Genomic DNA, 21,403 nt, shown 5'->3' on the forward strand with positions numbered 1-21,403 from the left:
AAACAAACAAAGTCAGGTAATTTGTAATTCACCAAAAAAAAAAGTAATATCTAAAATTTTTGTGTTCGGAACACCCAGATCACACTAAAATTAAATCGTAGGTGATACTCTAAATGATAATCCTATAAACTGAGCACGGATGACTTATCTTTAAGTCTTCTGGAAAGTCGAATGGGTTAAGGTGCCTATAAGATGGTGTAAACACTATCAAAGTATCATATTAAAGGAAAAAAAAAGAAAAAGAAAAGGTGGAGGTGATTAGAGCCATGAGACTGATGGCATGATTAGACTTATTAGGTTATAAATTCTTGTGAAATATATATATATATTATGGTGAGCTTTCTCTAAATATCAATTCATGATTATATATATATATATATATATATATATATTTTATTTTTTTTTTGCTTGAAAGGTAAATTAATTCATGATTATATGTTGGAACTTACTTAGCAGCAACTTGCAATATTATATAGTTCATTAACTTCAAACCATAAATTCAGAATTGTATCTTTTTGAAAAAAAGATTATGAGTCGATACATTTTTTGTTATTCAATCTTTTACCATGTTCTACTATCTTTCTATTTAAGTCAACTAAATACCGAAATTTTAATTCATATATTTCTCGTTCCATTTTAATTCGTTTCGTTTTAGTTGGACTCTGATATCATTTTCTTCCTATTAATAAAATATAATAAATAAGTGCCTACTAAAAAAAAAGAAGATAATGAAGAAGTACATGAAATGAAGTAACTTTGAGCCTTTTCACGAAGCCCATTTCAGTGAATATTCTACAGTCCCGTGATATTAATACATAAAGTGCAAGGATGGTAAATACAAATATTTACTTGAAATTTTCAAGTAATTTATTTATAATTCAAAATAAAATATGTAAAAAGAAAATAAATTACTTGATGAAAAATAATTTACTTAAAAAATAGAAGTAATTTATTGGCATGTACCGTAAATGCACCTTCAAATCAGTGCATTATTATCTGGCAAAAAAATATATATCTATGTATCATGGACCAACCCCCATTTAAGAGCCCGCACTACGTCAAGCAAGAGTAGGGCGGCCGCATCCGATACATATCAGAAATGCACAACTGACTGATTTTAACTAGATGATCGATTCATTTTCCCCGGCAAATCTCTAGTGACAGGAAATAGACATTAGGAGCAGAGGTCCGCTGTCGGGCCGGTGTTCACACGAGATATAACCTCGGACCAACTGCAGAGGAGTTCGATCCATATCATCTTGGCCCAACCCGCAGGCCGTGAAATAGCCTGCGGGTTAAGTTAAAGGAGGTTAGCCCGGACGGAATCGATAGTTAAAAAGGGCGGGGGAGGGATTTGGTTTGGGGAGGAGCTGACGTGTAATTCACATTCCAGCTTTTGGCATATAATATAAAATCCCCTTCAGAGCTTTCTCTCCACCCAACAGGACACCTCATCGCTTATACATAACGTATTACCATACCCATATATATATTCATCAATCATCCATCAATATCAATTTACATAAATATATATATATATATATGTTTTTTTGATTACATAGTGATTCAATAAGTCAAGTAACAAAATATGCATAAAAGAAATAAAATGACACGAGAAGTCTCGTGTATATTATGGGACCTAGAACGGAATAAATATATGTATTACTGCATTGCACCCGACTTGTCAAATACTTGTAGAGATCTATTCGTCGGCTGCACCTCTCAAAATGTTCAATTTCCGTTTCCAATTTCATTTCATTATTATTATTTTCTCGAGAAAAAGGAAAAGGAAAAGAAAAAAATATAAATACCATTTGAGATGGATAGGGAGAGGGGGAGAGAGAGAGAGCTTTATAACAATTATTCATCTTCTCATCTCCATTTCCATTTCCATTTCCATTTCATCTGATGAACAAAGCTCTTCCCTTTCCTTCTCCTCTCTCTCTCTCTCTCTCTCTCTTTCTCTCTCTATCACACACACACACACAGAGACAGACAAAGACCCAGAATCCTTCTCCTCGCTGGGAATCCAAATTCGAACGATCGGAGTAGGTGGGAACGAGCTATCGGGAATTCAGCGCCTTCTGTGTTGGCGGCTGCATGCGGGCTTTTCTGGGCAATCGGAGCTGCCCCGTGAATTGTAATCCTCCGATCCTCAATTCTTTGCCCGATCTATGCGATCTTAAGCGAACTGCTCGTTTCTAATCGAATCATCTGATTAAAAATCTTGTTTTTTTGTGCCAAAACAAGTGATGGGAACCGAATCTGTAATCATGGGTCTGCGGTGAAGCATTCGTTGGTGGGTTCTGTTTGCTTTCGATGGGTTTGTGTGTGGAGACGGAAAAACAGAGAGAGAGAGAGAGAGAGAGATTACGTGTGGAAGACAACTTCCTTGTTTGACATGAATGGGTTGGAGGAATTCTTCCTTACCTTCCTCTTTGGGTGTCTGCCTTTGTCATGTAGGATTTCCTTTAATGGAGGAATAGTATCCTTCCTTGCCAAGTTTTGCACCATTTTTCTGATGCTCTTGACAATTCCCATGGCATGGCATCAGCAAATTTGAAGAGTTAAGGTTTTTGTTTTTTGCTGTATTTTCCCTTTTGGTCTTCCAAGCTCTGGATTTGGGAAATTTCATGTGTTCTGTTGGGTGATCATATCTATGATTCTTCTATTTCTGGATTGAATCCATTTGCATTGTGTTCCTCATCTGCTTAATACCTTCTTAGTTGAAAACTTCTCTTGCTGCCATCAATGGAGGTCTAACAGTCACTTGTGTTCTGCCTTCTTTATGTAGGTGTATAAGCCCTGAACTCTACTGATCAATCACTTGCAACCCAAGGTACATCGCGAAGCACTTAATGGATTGAGTTGCTAATTGCTGTTGTACGAACTGAGACTCGGACTATCGAATTAATCTGCATTGGTTCTGTATTCTTTTTCAGGACCTTTTGAATACCCATCCTGCTGCGGAACTTGGGGCACTGCCCGAAATAACTCGCAGCAGTGCCCAATGGATGCCACCACGAGCGGGACCCCCTCGATCCCCTACCACAACATTGCCGACCCTCCGATCACTCCCATCGTCGATTCCCCAGGGGCGGCATTCCAGCGTCAGATGCGCCATTGCTTTGGGGACTCAAGGCCCGGGGAGTTCCCGTTGGCAGCTAACCCCTCTATAGTCCTACATGTCCTCACGGCCTGTAATTTGGATCCGCAGGACCTTGCAAAACTCGAGGCAAGTTCTCTCTATCCTTTTCCTGATTTAAACCCTGAGAATTGGTAATGCTGCTCAATGATTTTTATGTGTTGTCATTGCAGGCAACCTGTAACTTCTTCCGGCAGCCAGCAAATTTCGCCCCTGACCCTGAGCTCTCCATAACTGAGCTCGCAGCTCTTGATATGTGCCAGAAGAGGGCCATCTTTAGGCCCATGAAGGCATCAGAGAGGCAGGAGCTGAAGGAGAGATGTGGGGGCTCGTGGAAGCTCGTCCTGAGCTTCTTGCTTGCCGGAGAAGCGTGTTGCCGAAGAGAGAAGTCTCAGGCAATTGCAGGCCCAGGTCATAGCATCGCTGTGACATCTAAAGGGGCTGTTTATACTTTTGGTTCCAACAGCTCAGGGCAGTTAGGGCATGGCAACACCGAGGAGGAGTCACGGCCTCGACTCATAAGGTCTCGTGTTGACCAGTTCTTCTAAAAGCTTAAGCTACTCTAAAGGTGCATCGACAATGTATGTTAAGCATGGTTCAAGAAATCCCCTTGCGTGGAAGCCGAGGTGGCTCAACACGTACAGGCAAAACCAGGAATGATAAGGGACATATACAAACGAGATAAATTAATATGAGTAGGGAGGTTATAAGAAAGAAAAATCAAAACCTTATAGCGGGTTAAGCAAACCTATTTTAGTAGAGAGATTAAGCTAAATAGGAAGATGCCTTGAACCAAACAATATCGATGAAGCATAGTGTAAGACTGCCCTGCAAGTGCCAATCCAGCTTGAAATGTTATGGAACAAGATGAGAAATATCAAAAAGGTTAACACCACCCGAACTTGAAATTTGAATTCGATAAGAATACCAAATGCCATGTTAGACAGTTGCCATGCAGATGCACAAAACAGAGGCTAATAGAGCTCTCTTTAATTCTTGCAGATCTCTTCAGGGCATTCGAATAATCCAAGCAGCTGCCGGTGCGGGCAGGACAATGCTTATTAGCGATGCAGGTCAGGTCTACACCTTTGGGAAGGATTCCTTTGGAGAGGCTGAGTACGGGGCCCAGGGATCTGAGCTGGTCACAACCCCACAGCTCGTGGAATCTTTGAAAGGCATATTTGTCGTGCAAGCTGCGATCGGGAATTTCTTCACAGCCATTCTATCTAGAGAAGGCAGGGTCTACACAATCTCTTGGGGCAATGATGGAAAACTGGGCCACCATACAGAACCGAATGACTTGGAGCCTCGTCCTCTTCTCGGGGCACTCGAGAACGTGCCGGTTGTCCAAATTGCAGCTGGATACTGCTATCTTCTTGCTCTGGCTTTTAAACCTACTGGAATGTGAGTTTCCCTCAGCATTCTGATTTCCTACGCTTTCTTTTCGGTCTATTATAGTATAGTACCCAAATTTATTCGGAAGATCTATGAATGCACCTGTTAGTGTTCCCCATGATTAAGAAATTATAGCCTTGAGGAAATGCCTTTTTTCTCTCTGTTCTGGCCATTTCATCGACCTTGTTCCTCACAAAACCATGTTGATGGATTTAGAGATGTTTAGCCTATAGAAGAGAAGCAAGCATTGTTCTCAGTCACATTGCATATCGGTATATATCAGTATATAATACATTAAAATAGTAATGCCGGCCTCAATGGCTACATACATTATACTTATCCTGTGTGTTCTGCCTTTCTGTTGGAAAATATGTTTCACTGAGTGACCAATCTCTCTTCTCATCATTCTAACGAAAGAATGCATTTTGTTTTATTGCGTTGCTCAGGTCGGTCTACTCTGTTGGCTGTGGCTTGGGAGGAAAGCTCGGGCACGGCTCTAGAACCGACGAGAAGCACCCGCGTCTAATCGAGCAGTTCCAGCACCTAAATCTCCACCCAATGGTGGTGGCAGCTGGGGCTTGGCATGCAGCCGTGGTGGGCCGGGATGGAAGGGTCTGCACATGGGGCTGGGGTCGCTATGGCTGTTTAGGACATGGCAATGAAGACTGCGAGTCAGTCCCTAAGGTTGTGGAATCGCTCAGCAATGTGAAGGCAATCCATGTTGCCACAGGGGACTACACAACTTTTGTTGTGTCCGATGTTGGGGATGTGTACTCTTTCGGGTGCGGAGAATCTGCTAGTCTCGGGCACAATCCCGCTGGGGATGGACAGGTATTTGCTTATTTTATTACAAGAGCAACTTACAGATTGGGAGATTCTCGGTAGACTAGATATAGATGAATGAAGCTCTCTAAATGGGCCAATCATAGCCATCCATGACTAGGGTCCGATGGCAATGACCATGAAAACTCTATGGATTGACAGTTACGAATTATGATTACCCTAGCTTGAAGGAATTATCCAGGATCTAGGTTAATAAGTCCTTGTGGACGAATGCGGGGTCATAAACAATCAACATCGCCGTATAATCATTTGACCCACGCAATAAATTTGCCGTTCCCATTGCCTTCTAAATGCAAATGGGCCCACCCCATGCAATGTTCGTTAGTCCATTCAAGTCGAATCAACACCCGGAAATGGTGTGATACCTCCTAGTGTTCCTTGCCGAATTTTATGGTCCGACACCTGAATTCTAGTATTTTCGTGTCTGCAGGGCAACAACAGGCACGCAAATGTGCTAAGCCCAGCTCTAGTGACCTCACTGAAGCAAGTGAACGAGCGGTTCGTCCAGATCAGCCTGACCAATTCCATCTACTGGAATGCCCACACCTTCGCCCTCACCGAGTCGGGCAAGCTGTACGCATTTGGGGCAGGAGACAAAGGGCAGCTAGGGATAGAGCTTCCAGCAAACCAAACGGAGAGAGGCAGTCCAGAGCGGGTCGATCTCGATCTAAGCTAAGCACGCAGACTAAAGACTGCTTTCCCCACCAACCAACCTATCTATTTTATCTATCTAACCATTGGAATGCTCGCATTCCCATTCATTTGCATAGCAGCACTTGTTGTTCTGATTTGATGCTGTTTTAGGGTTTCAATGTGTTCCTAATTCGATGTAAATAGAAATTTAGGGCACAAGATAAGGCCTAGAAGACAGGAACAAAAGTGGACTAGGGAGCCGTAGTTTTAGGAGCTATTGCTGCGTGGTTTATCTCAAGAAGAAGAAGAAGATGATTATGGCTATTGCTGATTGATAGGCCTTCCAACTGTAAATAGGTCGGGACATTGTTCGATGTTCATTTGTAAATTAAATCATGCTTAAATTCCGAGCATCATTTCTTTCTATTACGTGTCCCGTTATGGAGGAAGTGGCCGTATTTGCATCGGCTTTAGCCTATGTAAGCCACTCTTCCGGCCGGCCGACCACCAGTCTCCAGAAGTTACGACACTGTTCTGTTATGGAGAGAGAGAGTCCGTGTTTGCATCGATTTTGGCCTACCTCAGCCACTCTTCCGGCCGACCACTAGTCTCCGTCCGGAAGTTACGACACCGTACAACCCCAGTCAGAAATAGCATAAATTACGAACTCACCCAGAAATAGCATAAATTACGAACTCACCCGAAAAGGCGGTACTTTACCTTAAATACTAGGACTCTTCACATGTATTGTACCTTATGAAAATCATTGAACAGGCTTAAATACTAGGACTCTTCATATGCACCGACAAAAATCATTGATCAGGCTAATCAACAAAAAATGCATAGAACGATGATCTCGCGATTCGTTTCTTCCTAGACCGTTGGATTAGGGGGCGATCCAATCTGGACCGTTAACTATTCTTCGGTCGGGGCCAGAAAATTTGAAGGCCAGGTTGGAGCTTGGGAGGTTTCTTAACAGTGTCCTCTTACGGCAGGAATCTCTCGACAGGGACTGCTTAATAACAATAGTCTATCTTTTGGGACACCGCAACTTTCACGCTAAGAATGCTCCCTATGTCAACATCTTTTCTTTAACCTTTCCTACCAAGAGCCCGGAATTATTGGAAACATGACCGCCGCCGCACCCGAATCCGTAAATAAAAGCCAAGGGAGAAAATTACCCAATCCGTTTAACCAAGATGTGATTTCACGTCTCATTTTGGGACTATCCGGCGAGTGGGGATCCTTCCCACTCAAGCCTTTTCTTTATTTTTATTTTTTTTAATTTCAGTTTTTTAAAAATTATAGTTTACTTTTTAAAATTTTTACTCTTTGTTAAATCCGACTCAAATAAGGTATCAAGTAATTTGATGAATCCGTTTGCCTAGAGTATTCGTTGCTCTCGCGGCTACTCTAGTTTTTTTTTAGTTCCCATTTTTTAATGTTCACATTTTTTAACCCCTTCGTTAGTATTCTAAATCAGAGTCGAACAAGATACCAAATAATCCGGTTGACACCTCGAGATAAACGAGTCATTCTGGTTGAATCAATTATTTCCAAAAAAAAAAATTCATAACTTTTCATCTAGAAAATTTTTAAAAAAATTCGTATCGAAAATGCTAGATAAACAAATTGGGATGTATCTAACTTTTTCTTTTTCAAATTTTAAGTCGTGTGTGGAAAACCTACCCTCTCTCTTTGAGTTTTTTTTCCCCTTTATTTTCATTTTTCTGTGTGTCCCTTTTGTTCAGTGTTTTTAAACCCGACCCAGCAAGCTAGCAAGTATCTCGACTAACCCGTTGCGTTAAATGACACAAACATCATGACGTTAGTATATCTGAAAATTTTTATAAATTACAATCCTATGCAAAAACAACACATTTAAAGAGTCCACGCCCCAATCGCTCCCCCGAAGGAATATGTGCTTCTAAAAGATCCACCTAATTTATCGAATTTATGTGATCTAATATTTGATTTTTCTATCAACCATAAGAACATTATTGTATAATATATTTAATAATATGTTGTCCTTATTTATTGTATATAGAATTATACATAAAATTATGTATCTTTATAATGGAATACGATATCGAAAAAAGAGAGACAGATTGTCTAGATATACATAGGTGTTTATATCATAAAAAGAATTACAGCGTCATCTGATTTGTAAAATCTTCCTAGCTGCACGAAAAATGGACCGACAGCAAAGTGCAAGTCGATGCAATTAAAATATTATCACCATATTATAATCCATCGATCGTTTTCCATATTTGATTGTTTCGAGCATTTGAATTCATATAATAAGACCAACTAAAGATAATAATGATAGTTATTTTATAACAAGGAGCTCATTCTTCACGGACCCGTGAACATTCCAAACCTATCATCTCAAGATATTATATCATTAATAAATAGGTGGATATAAAAAATAATAATTTCTTCATAATATGTATCTAACAAATAATTTGAGACAACTTTTGGACCCGCGACGAAGCGCAGGTATAATAACTAAGTGGATTATGAAAACGCTAATGCAAGAAAGAGTGTTTCTATCGACTGCAAGTAATCTGTCATTTCTAGGCACTCAATAAAGACCATTGAAACTTAAAACTCAAGCTCCTATTGTATTATTAACCTGAGCCAACGGAGATATCACGACAGGCCTTCTAATGAGATAATTTGGAATCTTCGTCTAAAAGAAACGGAATGTGATCTCGGCACAAGATGATGTCGTGCTCTTATATGACTCCATCTAAAAAGTTCTCCGTTCCTCGTATCAAACATAGCAAAAAGGAAGAATAAATGGATACCTAAAAAGGAGTCTAATGTGCTTTGCAGTCATTATCGTACATGTTCTAGGTTGCGTTAGAGGATATTTCATATTATGAATGGACGAGACGTGTTCTTCCCGTGATGAAAGATGTCGATAGTATAGGAATAAAAACCATCTCATTTCATGAAGTGAAAATCAGAGAGCGTGTTCGATCAAATCCAATTCAAAATTTATAACATTGCCAATTTCAAGAGGTCACACACAAGATATGCAATGACTAGGGGACATATCAGAGCCAGTAAACTTTAGCAGCTTGGATTCAGTCTTGGAGGGAGAAGCACGATGATCTACCTGGAAAATTAGTAATCAGAAGGGGAAATGACATCATCAATCTTCAGGATCATTTTCACAACTTGGGTTGCCAACAAGATCTGCTGCTGCTTCCCTATCAGGCTCTCAAACACATTCTGCTCACGCATGTCATTCGTGCCAACATCGTTGCAGTCAATTCCACAGAACGGGTTGTTTTCCTGTATTATCAGTTTAAATGAAAAGTTAAAGATCACTCATTAACAATTTGAATGGCCTACTCACCCAAGGAAAACAGTTTAAATCTTTTTGCAGGAGAAACGAAATCAAGACTAGACCCGATATGAAAAGGCTTTCCCTAGACCGACCAATTGCATTTAATAGTTGCAGGTTGACCAGCAAAAGCTGAAGGAAATTTTTATGTTATAACCATGAAAGAAAATCTAGGCAGGCGACAAAGGGATAGAAATGCCCAGACCTTAATTTGCTGAGATTTAACAGCAGATAGTATCTCAATAGGTTGCAGGCCACTATTCTCGGCAAGTGCCATGGGAACTGCATCCAGGGCATCAGCAAATCCCCTGATAGCATACTGTTGAAGTAGCATAGAAGCATAACATTATATAAAGATTAAATGCTGTAATTTAGCCCCACATAGGAAAGGGATATCATTACCTGTTCGACACCAGGATATCTATCAGCAGCCGCTTCAACAGCAATTGAGCATGCAATTTCAGAAGAGCCACCACCATACACAATAGAGTTGTTGCGGATGAGGTTCCGAGCCACACACAGTGCATCGTGGATGCTGCGCTTTGTCTCCTCTATCATCATTTTGTTACCTGATGCCAGAAGCATTTAGTGCTCGTCATCTAATACCTGTTCCTTTATTCACTATATCGATATGTTTTTATTAATCCCTTTTATATTATATATAAGGTCTATACAATGCAATTATAAAAGAGCATAATCTAACTCAGCAAAAACTTTAAAACCGATAAGACTTTATCATGATGCTAGGCTAAAGCTCAGATCAGATGCACCAGAAAAAGAGTAATAGCTTGATTGTTAAAAAAGAATGTAGCTCAAGGATAAATTACCTCCACGGATAAATATGGTAACAGCCCGTGAATTTGCACAGTGCTCAATATACAGCATTTTATCTTTTGTTGTACCAAAAGATTTTTCCCGGACAAGTCCAGCCTACAATAAAGGGGAAACAGTTAGCAATTTCATTCGATAAACGTTGAATAACATCTCTATGGTAAGACTTGAGAGCACATACTCCAGCAATTGTAATCATACCCACCAGGCATTTAATACAACAAATATGTTAAAAAGAAAACCATGTATAAGACACACCTTCCCTAGCTTTTCTGGTGTCAGCTCTTGGAATCTTGGCACAATCCTCCCACCTAAATGACAATATCAGCTTCAGCAGATGCAGCAAAATAATAATAGTAGATCGAGCTATCCTAAAATACAAACACTTCACAGCACATTCTTAGAGTTGAATTACCAGTGGCTATAGCTATCAGCTCCAACTCTACACCACCAACCCAACGAACTGCAGGCAAATTCCTGTGCATTAATAGATGATTTGCTTCATCATCAAATCCCCATTGACAGATGACCAAGGTTGCACCAACATCCTGCATAAGAAACACATAGATAAAGCAACTACCCGCAGATAATGTAGTTCACATTTCTATTACATGGCCTACAAAAAAGCATCTCCAAGCTAAAAAGTTAATTAGCATCAAAGTCATGAAGTTAGTTGACAAGATAAACCATGAAAACTTTATACAGTGCTCAAATGAGTATTCTAGAGCATGTCCCTCAATGAAGGAAACCTGGGGCTGGTCCAAGATGTAAATATAAACAAGACTCATAAACTAGGAATATCATGCACTTACCTTGCATTTCTGAACCATGTCATCAAAGTATTTCTGCTCCTGATGACGCAAAGTTTGAAACTTCTCCACAGTATCAATATCAACCTTATGCTTGGTTTTTGGCTTAGGGGGCTCAAAGGGACAGGTGAGGATGGCAATCTTCGCATCTTCAATCCGCTTGGGCATCTGTGGATGGCTCATGTCCTTGTCAACAACAATGCCATATATCAACTCAGTGTCTTCCAGCTTCCCTCCTACTTTTCCTTCCACTTTAATTAAATCTAAATTCACGTCCTTCCTCTCCAAATCTGCCACTGCGAGAACTGCTTTAACTGCAATCTCAGCCAGATCGCGCTTGCACCGGTTAACACTGAAAAATGATATCAAAGTTTTAGAAAGATGACAAAACACAAACTAGTAAAGTACAAATAATTCAAAAAATGGGACAATTCTTGCAACTCGAGCTGACAACATTAAATTGATAAGCACCAGAGAACAGGACAGACTCACATCTTCGATGACAGAGTAGTCATGCAAGTTTGAACCAGGGGTTCCATGTCTGGCACTCCAAATTCAAACTTCTGAGCTATTCGCTCCAAATGTTCAACAGCTATCCTACAAGCCAATTCATATCCTTCTGCAATACGAATGGGGTGAATACCACGCTCTAATAACTTCTCAGCTTGCTCCAGAAGTGAACCGGCCATGACAACCACCCCAGTTGTACCATCACCAATTTCATAATCCTGACTCCGTGAGAGCTCAACCATGAGTTTTGCAATCTGATTGTCTACATCCATCTGTTCCAGAATTGTTGCACCATCATTTGCTGACAACATAAAAGGAAAACAGTGAGATGAGAACATTGGCAGAAATAAATCTTGCTATATAACTTCTATAACCAATCCACTGTATCAGCATTATAAACCCAGCAAGCGATGTCTATCGCTTTCTCCTACCCTTTTGGGACAATCAAATCAGGCAAACAACTGATGAACTGCAGGCACTTTCAAGTACCAGTGTGCAGCATTTTACTGAACCGCGGACAAGACTCTAGACGAGAATCGTGCACATCCATCTGCAAACAGTAAGCTTACCAAGCAGTAGCAGCTAAAGCAATTCATGTCGGGAGTGCATTCACAGACGTAAGAAAAGCCTCCCGCTAATGTCAATAAGTGCGGATCAAAAGAGCGCGACCAAAACGAGCTACTGCGAAGAGCTTCTCTAAGCTCAAGTCACCAACTTCTTTCCATTTAAGCTCGATATCAACTTGTGAGAAAAAACACTAGTTTGATTACCCAAACAGACATCATAGATCCACAATGAAAAAGACATAGATAGCTCCAAAACCTACTTATACCTCTCGAAGAAACAACGACAGTCACTGCAGCACTGTAAGCTAAAGCGAAGGGGAACTCACTGATGGTGACGTCGCCGTCGGGGCTCTGGAGCATCTTGTCCATGCCCTTAGGTCCGAGAGAGGTCCGAAGTATGCGGGCGACGGCCTTCCCGGCGGAAATGTTGGCCTTCTGAGCCTCGAGGCCCCTCAGTCGAGTCTTCTGATCCTGCTCCTTCAGTATAATGAACGGCCGCCCGAACTCATCGAACGCCAACGCCATTCCTCTCCCGCTTCCACACCCTCCCCGTCTCCGTCTCTGCTGTCAGCTTCTTCCTCTTCTTCTGTAGGTCGAGATTGGCTATGGCGGAAAATGGAGAAGTGGAGAAGAGCGTAGAAGGCAACAAGAAGGGTTCTGAGCGTGGAAAAAGCCCTAACGAGACGCGCGGTCTGGTTATTGGGCCGACGGATGGGCCTGACCATTTCCCTGGAGGGTGGGCTCATGAGATATTGGGCTTGATCTATGGGCCGAGTTACGGCTCAAAGTATGCTCGGCTAAAATTAGCCTAAGAAAAGATACCAACCCCCACCAAGCTATGGCTTTCCTCGGAAAACGGAAAGCCACTTTGATTTCGTGCGTCTTAGAATCGCCAAACCTCACATTGGACCTTGTAGCTCTCTTTAAATTGAGTCCCCGGCCCCTCCAAGTGCAGCAAGTGTTCCGCTCAGAAACCCGAACATACTTGTTCGAATAGATATTTCTTGAAGTCTCCAGGTTCTAGAAAATAAATTTATCTAAATATGACACTTCGCGATCTGATTCTTACCTTCGTTTTTACTCTTATTGTTGTTAACATGGCTTCAGCGGCTACAACCGAGGCTTCCCTCGGTGCATCGTCTCATGCTTCTAGTGGGGTGATCGGCGATGTCAACAATGATTCTCCTTCCCCAAGGGGATCGATTCAAGCCGATGCCACAGCCACTGGTGGTCCTATTGCAGCCGGAACTTTCTCTTCCTCCTCAAGACAATTGCCAGCACCGGCTCCCGGACCGAGTGCTGCCACAACACTTGATGTCCCTATAATCGTAACGGTCATTACTGCTATCGGGTATCTATTATAAATTCTCTCGGCGATGATCGCCTGCAAGAGCAAGAAAATGATCTCACTCACGGCAATTTTGGCGATATTTCTTCTTTTTAATCTTTCCGATAGGGAATTTTCAAAGATTATAGGTAATTGCGGCAACCGATCGATGAATATCTTGTTCTTCCCCACGTGCACTCGTACTTCTCCATTTTATAAATGCGTGACTTGTACAGGATGGTACTCTATCCATTACATTGTTCTTACATAAAATGATCATATAATGAATTCACATGCCAAATTTCATGGCATCCTTTTTTAAATGCTCTAACTCGAGACTAGCTCTAGTCTTCATTGTACTGGCGAGCATCTTGTTGGCACGCTTGCCCAACCTTTCATAATGTGCGTCAAAGAGATTGTATTATGCAAGGATGGCATATGAAAGCCTCAACCATATATCCACGGAGTAACGAGCCGATACCATTCGCAAATCAATTGACACAAGATAATCATCGGGAGGAAATGAAAGGTACTTGTGCTAGTAAGGGTTGCTCAAGAAGAAGTTACATAAAGAAAGGTATTTGGGCTTGAGCCCACAAAGCAAAATGGGCCACTGCACTAATAAAGAGAGATTTTAATTTTGACAATTCGGATCAAAAAATTATTTATCGAAATAAATAAAACAATGGCGTCGCCCGGACTTGAACCGGAGACCTTCAGTGTGTTAGACTGACGTGATAACCAACTACACCACGACACCTCATTTGCTTTGCTGTTTTGGATTAAATACCAATGTGTAAGGGGGACCTCTGGTTAAGTTGGTATGTATTAGTGGTATGTCCAATAAATATTAACAGTGCACGCTCCACCAATGGAAACAAAATTTAAATTAGATTGCGGGTCGAGTGAGGATAAGATTCGCTTCGTATTGACGTCGTGCGCCTGGCTGCAAATGGAGATCCATCGATTTAATCCTGACGTTATCGAGATTTAATACTTGTCTTTAATTTGAGGACCAACACCTGAGTCATATCACGCCACTTATTAGACGGAAGTCTTATGAAGTGGCCCTACTTAGAAGTAGAATTTGTTAAATATTCGATAAATTAGTGTCTATCATGAGACGTGGATTTGAGCGAAAGAGACATCGATGAAGAGCACTTTTTTTTTTCCTTTTTTTTTTTCTCCTCTCTTTATGACTGGGTAAATGAAGGGCGAATTAAATAGGGGATCGAATATTTGGTAATATGCCACTTCTTTGAGTTATTCTCATTCCAACTTAGTCCTAATATTATAAAGGCTTCAAAAATAAATAAGAAAATCGCAAAAAAAAACTACTGATATTGATAGAAGTGAAGACTGATTTTGGCCACGTTTAAGTTAAGTCCATTTTGATTTCCACCAAAAAAATATTTATAAAAATAAAAAATAAAAGATTAAAAATGAAAAAGAGGCTCCATTTTCATGGTAGAACTTTGCCTGTCGATTATCCCACACTACTCCGAGCAAAACCCGCCCGTCTCCACTTCACTGATCGCTTTCACGCCCGTGAAATTCCCGAAATACCCCTTTTTAGCACCTCAATGACGGGGCCTGCGGGGTCATTTCACCCCGACCGTGTTGGCCCGCGCACAGACAGTGGCTCTGGGCTTGTGAGGAAAGATACATGTCTCAGTCCGATCCTTTTTTTTTTTTTTCCTTTATATCTTTTTGGGTACTAGTCCGTTCAACGTCCTTCTAAACCGGAAGAATCGAGATCGGGGAAGTATCCGGTCCAATAGTCGAACTGTCCAGGGAGCCCCCGAGGCCGTTAGACTAGCAGCTTGGCGCAAGTCCCACACCGATATAACAGTCCGACGATCCCATGAACTGTCTTGCAGCTGAATCGTGAAATGTTTCATTGAGATTCCAATGATCATCACAGGCATGCACTCTGCATTCTCATGGGATTGAAGTATGCTCAGTGTTAGCAATTTTAGAATATGAAAGTAGATTTGGTTTTCGATAAGTATTCCCAGCGGAACATCAGGCAATTTATGCCCGGCCAAATAGCATATGCACCAACTTGAAAGATTATTTCTGCAATCCGAGAGATGATTTTGAAATCATTGTTGAATTAATTCCTCCTCGATAACAAATTTGTGGTAGTCACTGACTCGTTGATCTACGCCGAAAATGTTGTCGTAAATCAACAGTGTTATAGTCATCAATCGCTCGATCAACCTTAGTGTTTTTTTTTTTTTTTGGGTTGATCACATTGACCTCAATTAGATTTTTGTAATGAAGGAGGGGGGGGGCAAAGTCTACGTTTTTGGACCGTCCACTTAAAACACTCGCCAGTCTGCTCATTGTTAGCGGTCTCTTCACAATCATTACCATTACCACTACTCAGACCAGAGCCCAAAACACAACAAACGGAACCAACAAAATACATATCGCAAATAGCACGATGAGTGGGTCAACGACAAATTGAACGAGCTTTATTGAACGAGCTTTATTTAAGATGACGCTCGAATGAGATTAATATCAATTGGGAATATCCGCGGTCTCATTAAAATGTGGATGGATTTCATTCCGAAATTACAGAGCAGTATGTCTCACAATTTTGTTTTATTAAAAAAAAAAGTGAGAGAAAAGAAATGATGGAGGAGTGGCATTAATCCTCCATTAATGGCCTGCTCCTGCTTTCACTTAGCTTTCCTCCTCGTCGTCGTTGTCCTCCTGCCTGCCTGCTGCTGCTCCTCCTGAGCTACGCTCCTCTCGCCTCGTCCCTCCCTCCACTCTGCTGCTGCCATTACTGCTGCAGCCTCTGCCGACTGCTGCTCCCACTGTCCACTGCAATTAATTAGATCTGCATCTACACTGCGCAGGCACTAACTCCATTCACCTCCTCCTCCATTAACGAAGCCCTGTCCTATCATCTCTCTCGTTCATCTCGGATCTTATGTCATTTCTCGAACTCCTGCTCCTGCTCCGATCGGGTCCCGCATTCCTCCGAATCCGGACTCGATCCCAGCTGGTACAGCTATCCTCCACCGATCCGCGGTGAATGCTGGCATAGAGGATGAACCCACTGTGCTGCATTGCTCCTGTCTCGATCGACCGCGAGAGGAGCCAGGTCGCCGTCGATCCGGCAGTCAGGACGGTCAACTCCAGCTCGAAGCTCAGCTACGGAGCTCAGGTTCCGTCGGTGGGGGCCGACCTCGATAGGCCCGCGGCGGCTGCTCGGAGCGAGGAAGCAGCCGGAGAGGGCGGCAGGGACTCCAAGGTTTTTGGCGGGAGCGGCGGCAGTCTGGGAGGGATTCTGTACAAGTGGGTGAATTACGGGAAGGGATGGCGCGCGAGGTGGTTCGTGCTCGAAGACGGGGTGCTGTCCTACTACAAAGTTCACGGGCCGGACAAGATCGTGATGAGCCCCGCGGCGGAGAAGAGCGTCAGGGTCATCGGAGAGGAGTCGCTCAAGTTCGTGAGGAAGGCGAGCTGGAGGATCAATGGCAGGAAGCAGTGCAGGCCATTCGGTGAAGTTCACTTAAAGGTTCATCACCAGATAATTGATCTTCGTTAATTTTTTCATTAATTCGGATTTGGATTAGGTTTCTCTTGTCATATGTTTTGTCTGATTCGAGTTTACTTTTAGGCTGTTTTTAAGATAACCATACCAAGTGGCAAAGGGAAAAAAGTCCTCTGGAAATAGAGAGTGGAACTCTCCATTGGCTTATTTTAATGGGGAAAGACTACTCTTTGATCTTCCTTCTTTTATGCCATAATAGAAAACAGAAACGGTACGGATACCCTTTTGGGAATACCCTTTTGAGTGATGTGTTCCTGCTTTGATATCTTTCCATAGCGTTCTTGTTCCGCTGCTATTAACCCGATGTATGGTTGGAGAGCTCGTAGGAGCTAGTTTCGTGGCTTCGTTGTTGAGCTATAGGACATACCTTCGTTGTCATTTGTTGGGTGCATTGTGTTTTTAAGCGAAGCGACTGATCATAAGCAACCTACTAGTCTCCGATGTTTTGAATATTTTCTGTGTAGTATAGGGGCGACGAAGAGAAGATATGGAATGTTAGATTCAGGCTGTGGCCGATCTGGAGCCAGTGAGATCCGTGATAATCATTGTATATATATCATAGTACAGGAGAAATCTTGAGAAAGATTGTAAACCCTGCTTTTAAATTTAAAGACCCAAAAGTTGTCATGAGCTAGCCCCTTGCGGTGGAAAAAAAAAAAAAAAAGAAGCTCCTTAGGATTGTTCTACGAAATGAAATGCGATCGATGGTAGTATGGTATATCAACAGTGTTCCATCTAAAAAAAATTATTTACCATGTTTTCCTTATGTAGGATCTCTCCTTGAAAAAGTAATTTGTGAAGGATGGAAGCTCGGGATGGAATTTATTTATCTAGATCTGATGATTGTACGCTATTGAATTCATGGTTGAGATCTAATTCGGGGTTGGATGATGGTGAACAATAAGTTTCAGTGAGCAAATAAACTATTAGAATCAGAGGATAACGAGGTTTTTCTTGGTTCTCCCGAAGGATGCTGATGGCTAGTCATCCTCAGAGCATGACTTCGCCCCTTAAATCTGTTTTCATGGCATATTTTTGTGGTTTTCTTTTGTACTTAATGCCCCACTATTATGGGTTGCAGGTTTCATCCATTCGTGCTAGTAGGTCAGATGATAAAAGGCTGTCGATATTCACTGGCACAAAAACTCTCCACCTGCGCTGCGTATCTCGAGAAGACAGAACTGCATGGGTTGACGCGCTTCTGGCAGCGAAAGATCAATATCCTAGAGTGCTGTCGAGCAATGACTTCGCACCTTCTGATGATGTTATTGTTTCAACTGAAAAGCTTCGGTCGCGGCTGCTGCAGGATGGTGTCACTGAAGCTGTCATTAGAGATTGTGAGTCTCTTATGCTTTCAGAACTTTCTGAACTGCAAAACCAATTGAAGGTGCTTCAGCGAAAACATGTTATGTTGTTGGACTCACTGAGACAACTGGAGGTACTAGTCGTCATTCTTAGATTTGATTGACTGTTGAAATTGCTTTCCTAATTATATTTTCATGCAGAGGGCAGTTACTGCTGAGGTTTTTTAGTTCATTGCTTGAGTTCCAATTCCCATTCTTATCCTTTGACATGGATTTGCTGTTGTCCTCTGTTGGTAGACTTGGCTACTTCAAATGGATCATATTCTGTTTATGCAGGCTGAGAAGATAGAGCTGGAAACCACTGTAGTGGATGAAACAAAGGAGCGCGATTCATTCTGTGGACATGGAAATAGAAGATTTAGTGGTTAGTTATACGTTTAGTCTGCTGCTGTGTTCATACTCTTCAGATTATTACAGCTCACTTATTTCATGACGTTCTGGACTTTCAGATTTCTATTCTGTCATGTCCGAGGGCTCTGGAAGTGAATCTGAGATGGATAATGAAAGTCGAGATGGAGGTGATGTCGAAACAGATGAAGAAGATGGGATGTATTTCGACACAAATGATTTTTTGTCCGCAGATGCTCTGAGAAGTGCTTCCTATAGGTGTAGGGAAAACATGGGCAGTGCCTGCATATCTGATAGGGATGGTTTCTTTTCTGATCATATCCGTGGAATTGACAGAGAAATAAAGGCGGTTGAATATCCATATGTAAAGAGAAGGGACAACCTGCCCGATCCAAAGGAGAAAGAGAAGCCTGTTGGTTTGTGGTCGATCATTAAGGACAATATCGGAAAGGATCTGTCGGGAGTTTGTCTTCCTGTTTACTTTAATGAACCGCTCTCCTCGTTGCAGAAGTGCTTCGAAGATCTGGAGTACTCTCACTTGGTGGATCGAGCTCTGGAATGGGGAAAACAGGTATACCTTTTGTCCAGCTGTGCACTGTATGAGCTATGCCTTTGATCCGGCTGCTTGATCAATTGGCTTTAGTTTGATAATTCTTGATATACTGAAACTTCGCCTTTATCGGTAATCAGAGATCTTGTTTGATCGAAGATGTTTTCTTTTTTGATGCATGTATCTACTAAACATTTCATACCATTAGATGGAATCAGTACTGTCCACTAAACATCTTGTGCCATTAAGTACTCCCTTTTTGGCTCAAAATCCTGTTTAGAAATTCCTTTGCTCTTGTTGGAACTGGAGGAATATCTAATTTCTTCTACATACCATAACTCTCAAATATTCATCTCGTGCAGGGAAACGAGTTGATGAGAATATTAAATGTTGCAGCTTTTGCTGTGTCCGGCTATGCATCAACTGAAGGGCGGCAGTGCAAACCATTCAATCCACTCCTTGGGGAGACTTACGAAGCCGACTACCCAGATAAAGGACTCCGCTTTTTCTCTGAGAAAGTATAGCTTCTATGCTCTTGCTTATTTTCTCCATTTGACCTTTTAGTTGGGTCCGGCTATTTACATGCTTCGCAAAGAACTTAGTTGCCTTCTTGGGCGACTTCACACATGATATCGTTTCAGTGGAGTAACTGTCTAACAAGTGGATAAATTCCAGGTTAGTCACCACCCAATGGTAGTTGCATGTCACTGCGAAGGAAGAGGCTGGAAATTTTGGGCGGATTCAAATCTCAAAGGCAAGTTTTGGGGTCGTTCTATTCAGCTCGATCCTGTGGGTGTCCTCACACTGCAATTCGAGGATGGGGAGACATTTCAGTGGAGCAAGGTCACAACTTCTATCTACAACATCATACTAGGAAAGATCTATTGTGATCATTATGGTACAATGCGCATCAGAGGTAGTGGCAACTATTCGTGCAAGCTCAAGTTCAAGGAGCAGTCTATCATAGACAGAAATCCTCATCAGGTAATTACTGCTGTTTTCGTAGTATCATTAGTGGAGAAGGTGATATTCATCGAATAGATTATATCAACCACCTCATGATTTGGGCTCGAACTCAAACTTTTTGAAATCTGCAGAGCTTACTTGTTTGCATGGAATTTCAGGTCCATGGATTTGTACAAGACAATAGAACTGGTGAAAAGGTTGCAATGTTGGTAGGAAAGTGGGACGAGGCAATGTACTATGTACTGGGAGATCCAACTACGAAGCCCAAGGGCTATGATCCAATGACAGAAGCTGTATTGTTGTGGGAGAGAGACAAGTATGCTACAAAGACGAGATATAATCTATCTTCTTTTGCAATATCCTTGAATGAAATTACACCAGGGTTGTTGGATAAACTGCCACCAACTGACTCAAGGCTGAGACCGGATCAGAGGCACTTGGAAAATGGAGAATATGAGCTGGCAAATGCTGAGAAGTTGAGACTGGAACAGCTACAAAGACAAGTAATTATCTGCACAACCTTAACTTTTCTAATCAGAATCTGCACCAAATTATCGGTAACCTGGAGATTTCCAGCAAGAACAACACTTTATAAACTGGAAATGCACTCTCTTTTCTCTTAAATATAATATGCAGCAAAGGGGCACACCCTGAATTACCCTTTGATGCCACTTTATGTGATGATGCAGGCAAGAAAGTTGCAGGAGAGAGGTTGGCAGCCCCGATGGTTTCAGAAGGACGAAGATGGTTGTTATCGTTATACTGGCGGTTATTGGGAAGCTAGAGAGCAAAAAAACTGGGACGGTATTCCTGACATATTTGGGCAGAATGTTGATCCATCTTGTTCAGTTGAAGAATGAGCTCTCTCGTTTGGTTTGCTTTCTTTCTTGGTTGCATCGTGTTTCCACAGCTCCTCTAGTTCTATTTTTCCTCGTCCCTCCCGCCCCCACACCCCCCCCCCCCCCCCCCCCCCCCCCCCCCCCCCCCCCCACCACCCCCCCCATGTTTGTGTTTATTTGTGATCCCGAACTCGGAGGCGGCCCTTTTTTCATTTTCATTTTGGTACAGAGAAGATGCACAGTTGTAAGTTGTAGCGTGGATATCCGTATCTATTGTAGATCACTTTCATTAGAAGAACTTCGGGTTCTGGGTAATGTCATTGTCAATGTCATACCTCTTCCTTTTCAAAC

General features: G+C 41.9%; 3 protein-coding genes and 1 non-coding gene across 5 annotated transcripts; 2 read left to right on the forward strand and 2 right to left on the reverse strand.

Annotated features, from left to right (window-relative positions):
- Positions 1-1,847: 1,847 nt before the first annotated feature.
- Positions 1,848-6,440, forward strand: LOC116199988 (ultraviolet-B receptor UVR8). Its single transcript, XM_031530615.1, has 7 exons — positions 1,848-2,140; positions 2,795-2,839; positions 2,943-3,235; positions 3,319-3,668; positions 4,148-4,549; positions 4,987-5,371; positions 5,814-6,440. The coding sequence occupies exons 3-7, from the start codon at positions 3,011-3,013 to the stop codon at positions 6,057-6,059; spliced, it is 1,608 nt and encodes a 535-aa protein (XP_031386475.1). The 5' UTR covers positions 1,848-2,140; positions 2,795-2,839; positions 2,943-3,010; the 3' UTR covers positions 6,060-6,440.
- Positions 6,441-8,945: 2,505 nt separating this feature from the next.
- LOC116201030 (T-complex protein 1 subunit epsilon) lies at positions 8,946-12,740 on the reverse strand. The gene is made up of 9 exons (XM_031532096.1): positions 12,414-12,740; positions 11,504-11,822; positions 11,015-11,363; positions 10,618-10,750; positions 10,461-10,513; positions 10,199-10,301; positions 9,774-9,940; positions 9,577-9,690; positions 8,946-9,319 (listed from the first exon to the last, which is right to left on the reverse strand). Exons 1-9 carry the CDS (start codon positions 12,610-12,612, stop codon positions 9,149-9,151), a joined length of 1,608 nt encoding a protein of 535 aa, XP_031387956.1. The 5' UTR covers positions 12,613-12,740; the 3' UTR covers positions 8,946-9,148.
- A 1,360-nt stretch (positions 12,741-14,100) lies between these two features.
- Positions 14,101-14,174, reverse strand: TRNAV-AAC. Its single transcript has one exon. It is a non-coding gene; the product is annotated as a tRNA-Val (tRNA).
- Positions 14,175-16,042: 1,868 nt separating this feature from the next.
- Positions 16,043-21,096, forward strand: LOC116199375 (oxysterol-binding protein-related protein 1D). Of its 2 annotated transcripts, none has more exons than XM_031529701.1 (8): positions 16,043-16,949; positions 18,067-18,423; positions 18,626-18,713; positions 18,799-19,268; positions 19,610-19,765; positions 19,923-20,231; positions 20,372-20,716; positions 20,903-21,096. In XM_031529701.1, the coding sequence occupies exons 1-8, from the start codon at positions 16,479-16,481 to the stop codon at positions 21,071-21,073; spliced, it is 2,367 nt and encodes a 788-aa protein (XP_031385561.1). In that variant the 5' UTR covers positions 16,043-16,478; the 3' UTR covers positions 21,074-21,096. The 2 variants fall into 2 exon arrangements, with proteins under 2 accessions (XP_031385561.1, XP_031385562.1); XM_031529702.1 differs by lacking the exon at positions 16,043-16,949 and adding an exon at positions 17,560-17,700.
- The last annotated feature ends 307 nt before the right edge of the window (positions 21,097-21,403 follow it).

The sequence above is a fragment of the Punica granatum genome, chromosome 3, assembly GCF_007655135.1.
Source record: "Punica granatum isolate Tunisia-2019 chromosome 3, ASM765513v2, whole genome shotgun sequence".
Taxonomy (NCBI): domain Eukaryota; kingdom Viridiplantae; phylum Streptophyta; class Magnoliopsida; order Myrtales; family Lythraceae; genus Punica; species Punica granatum.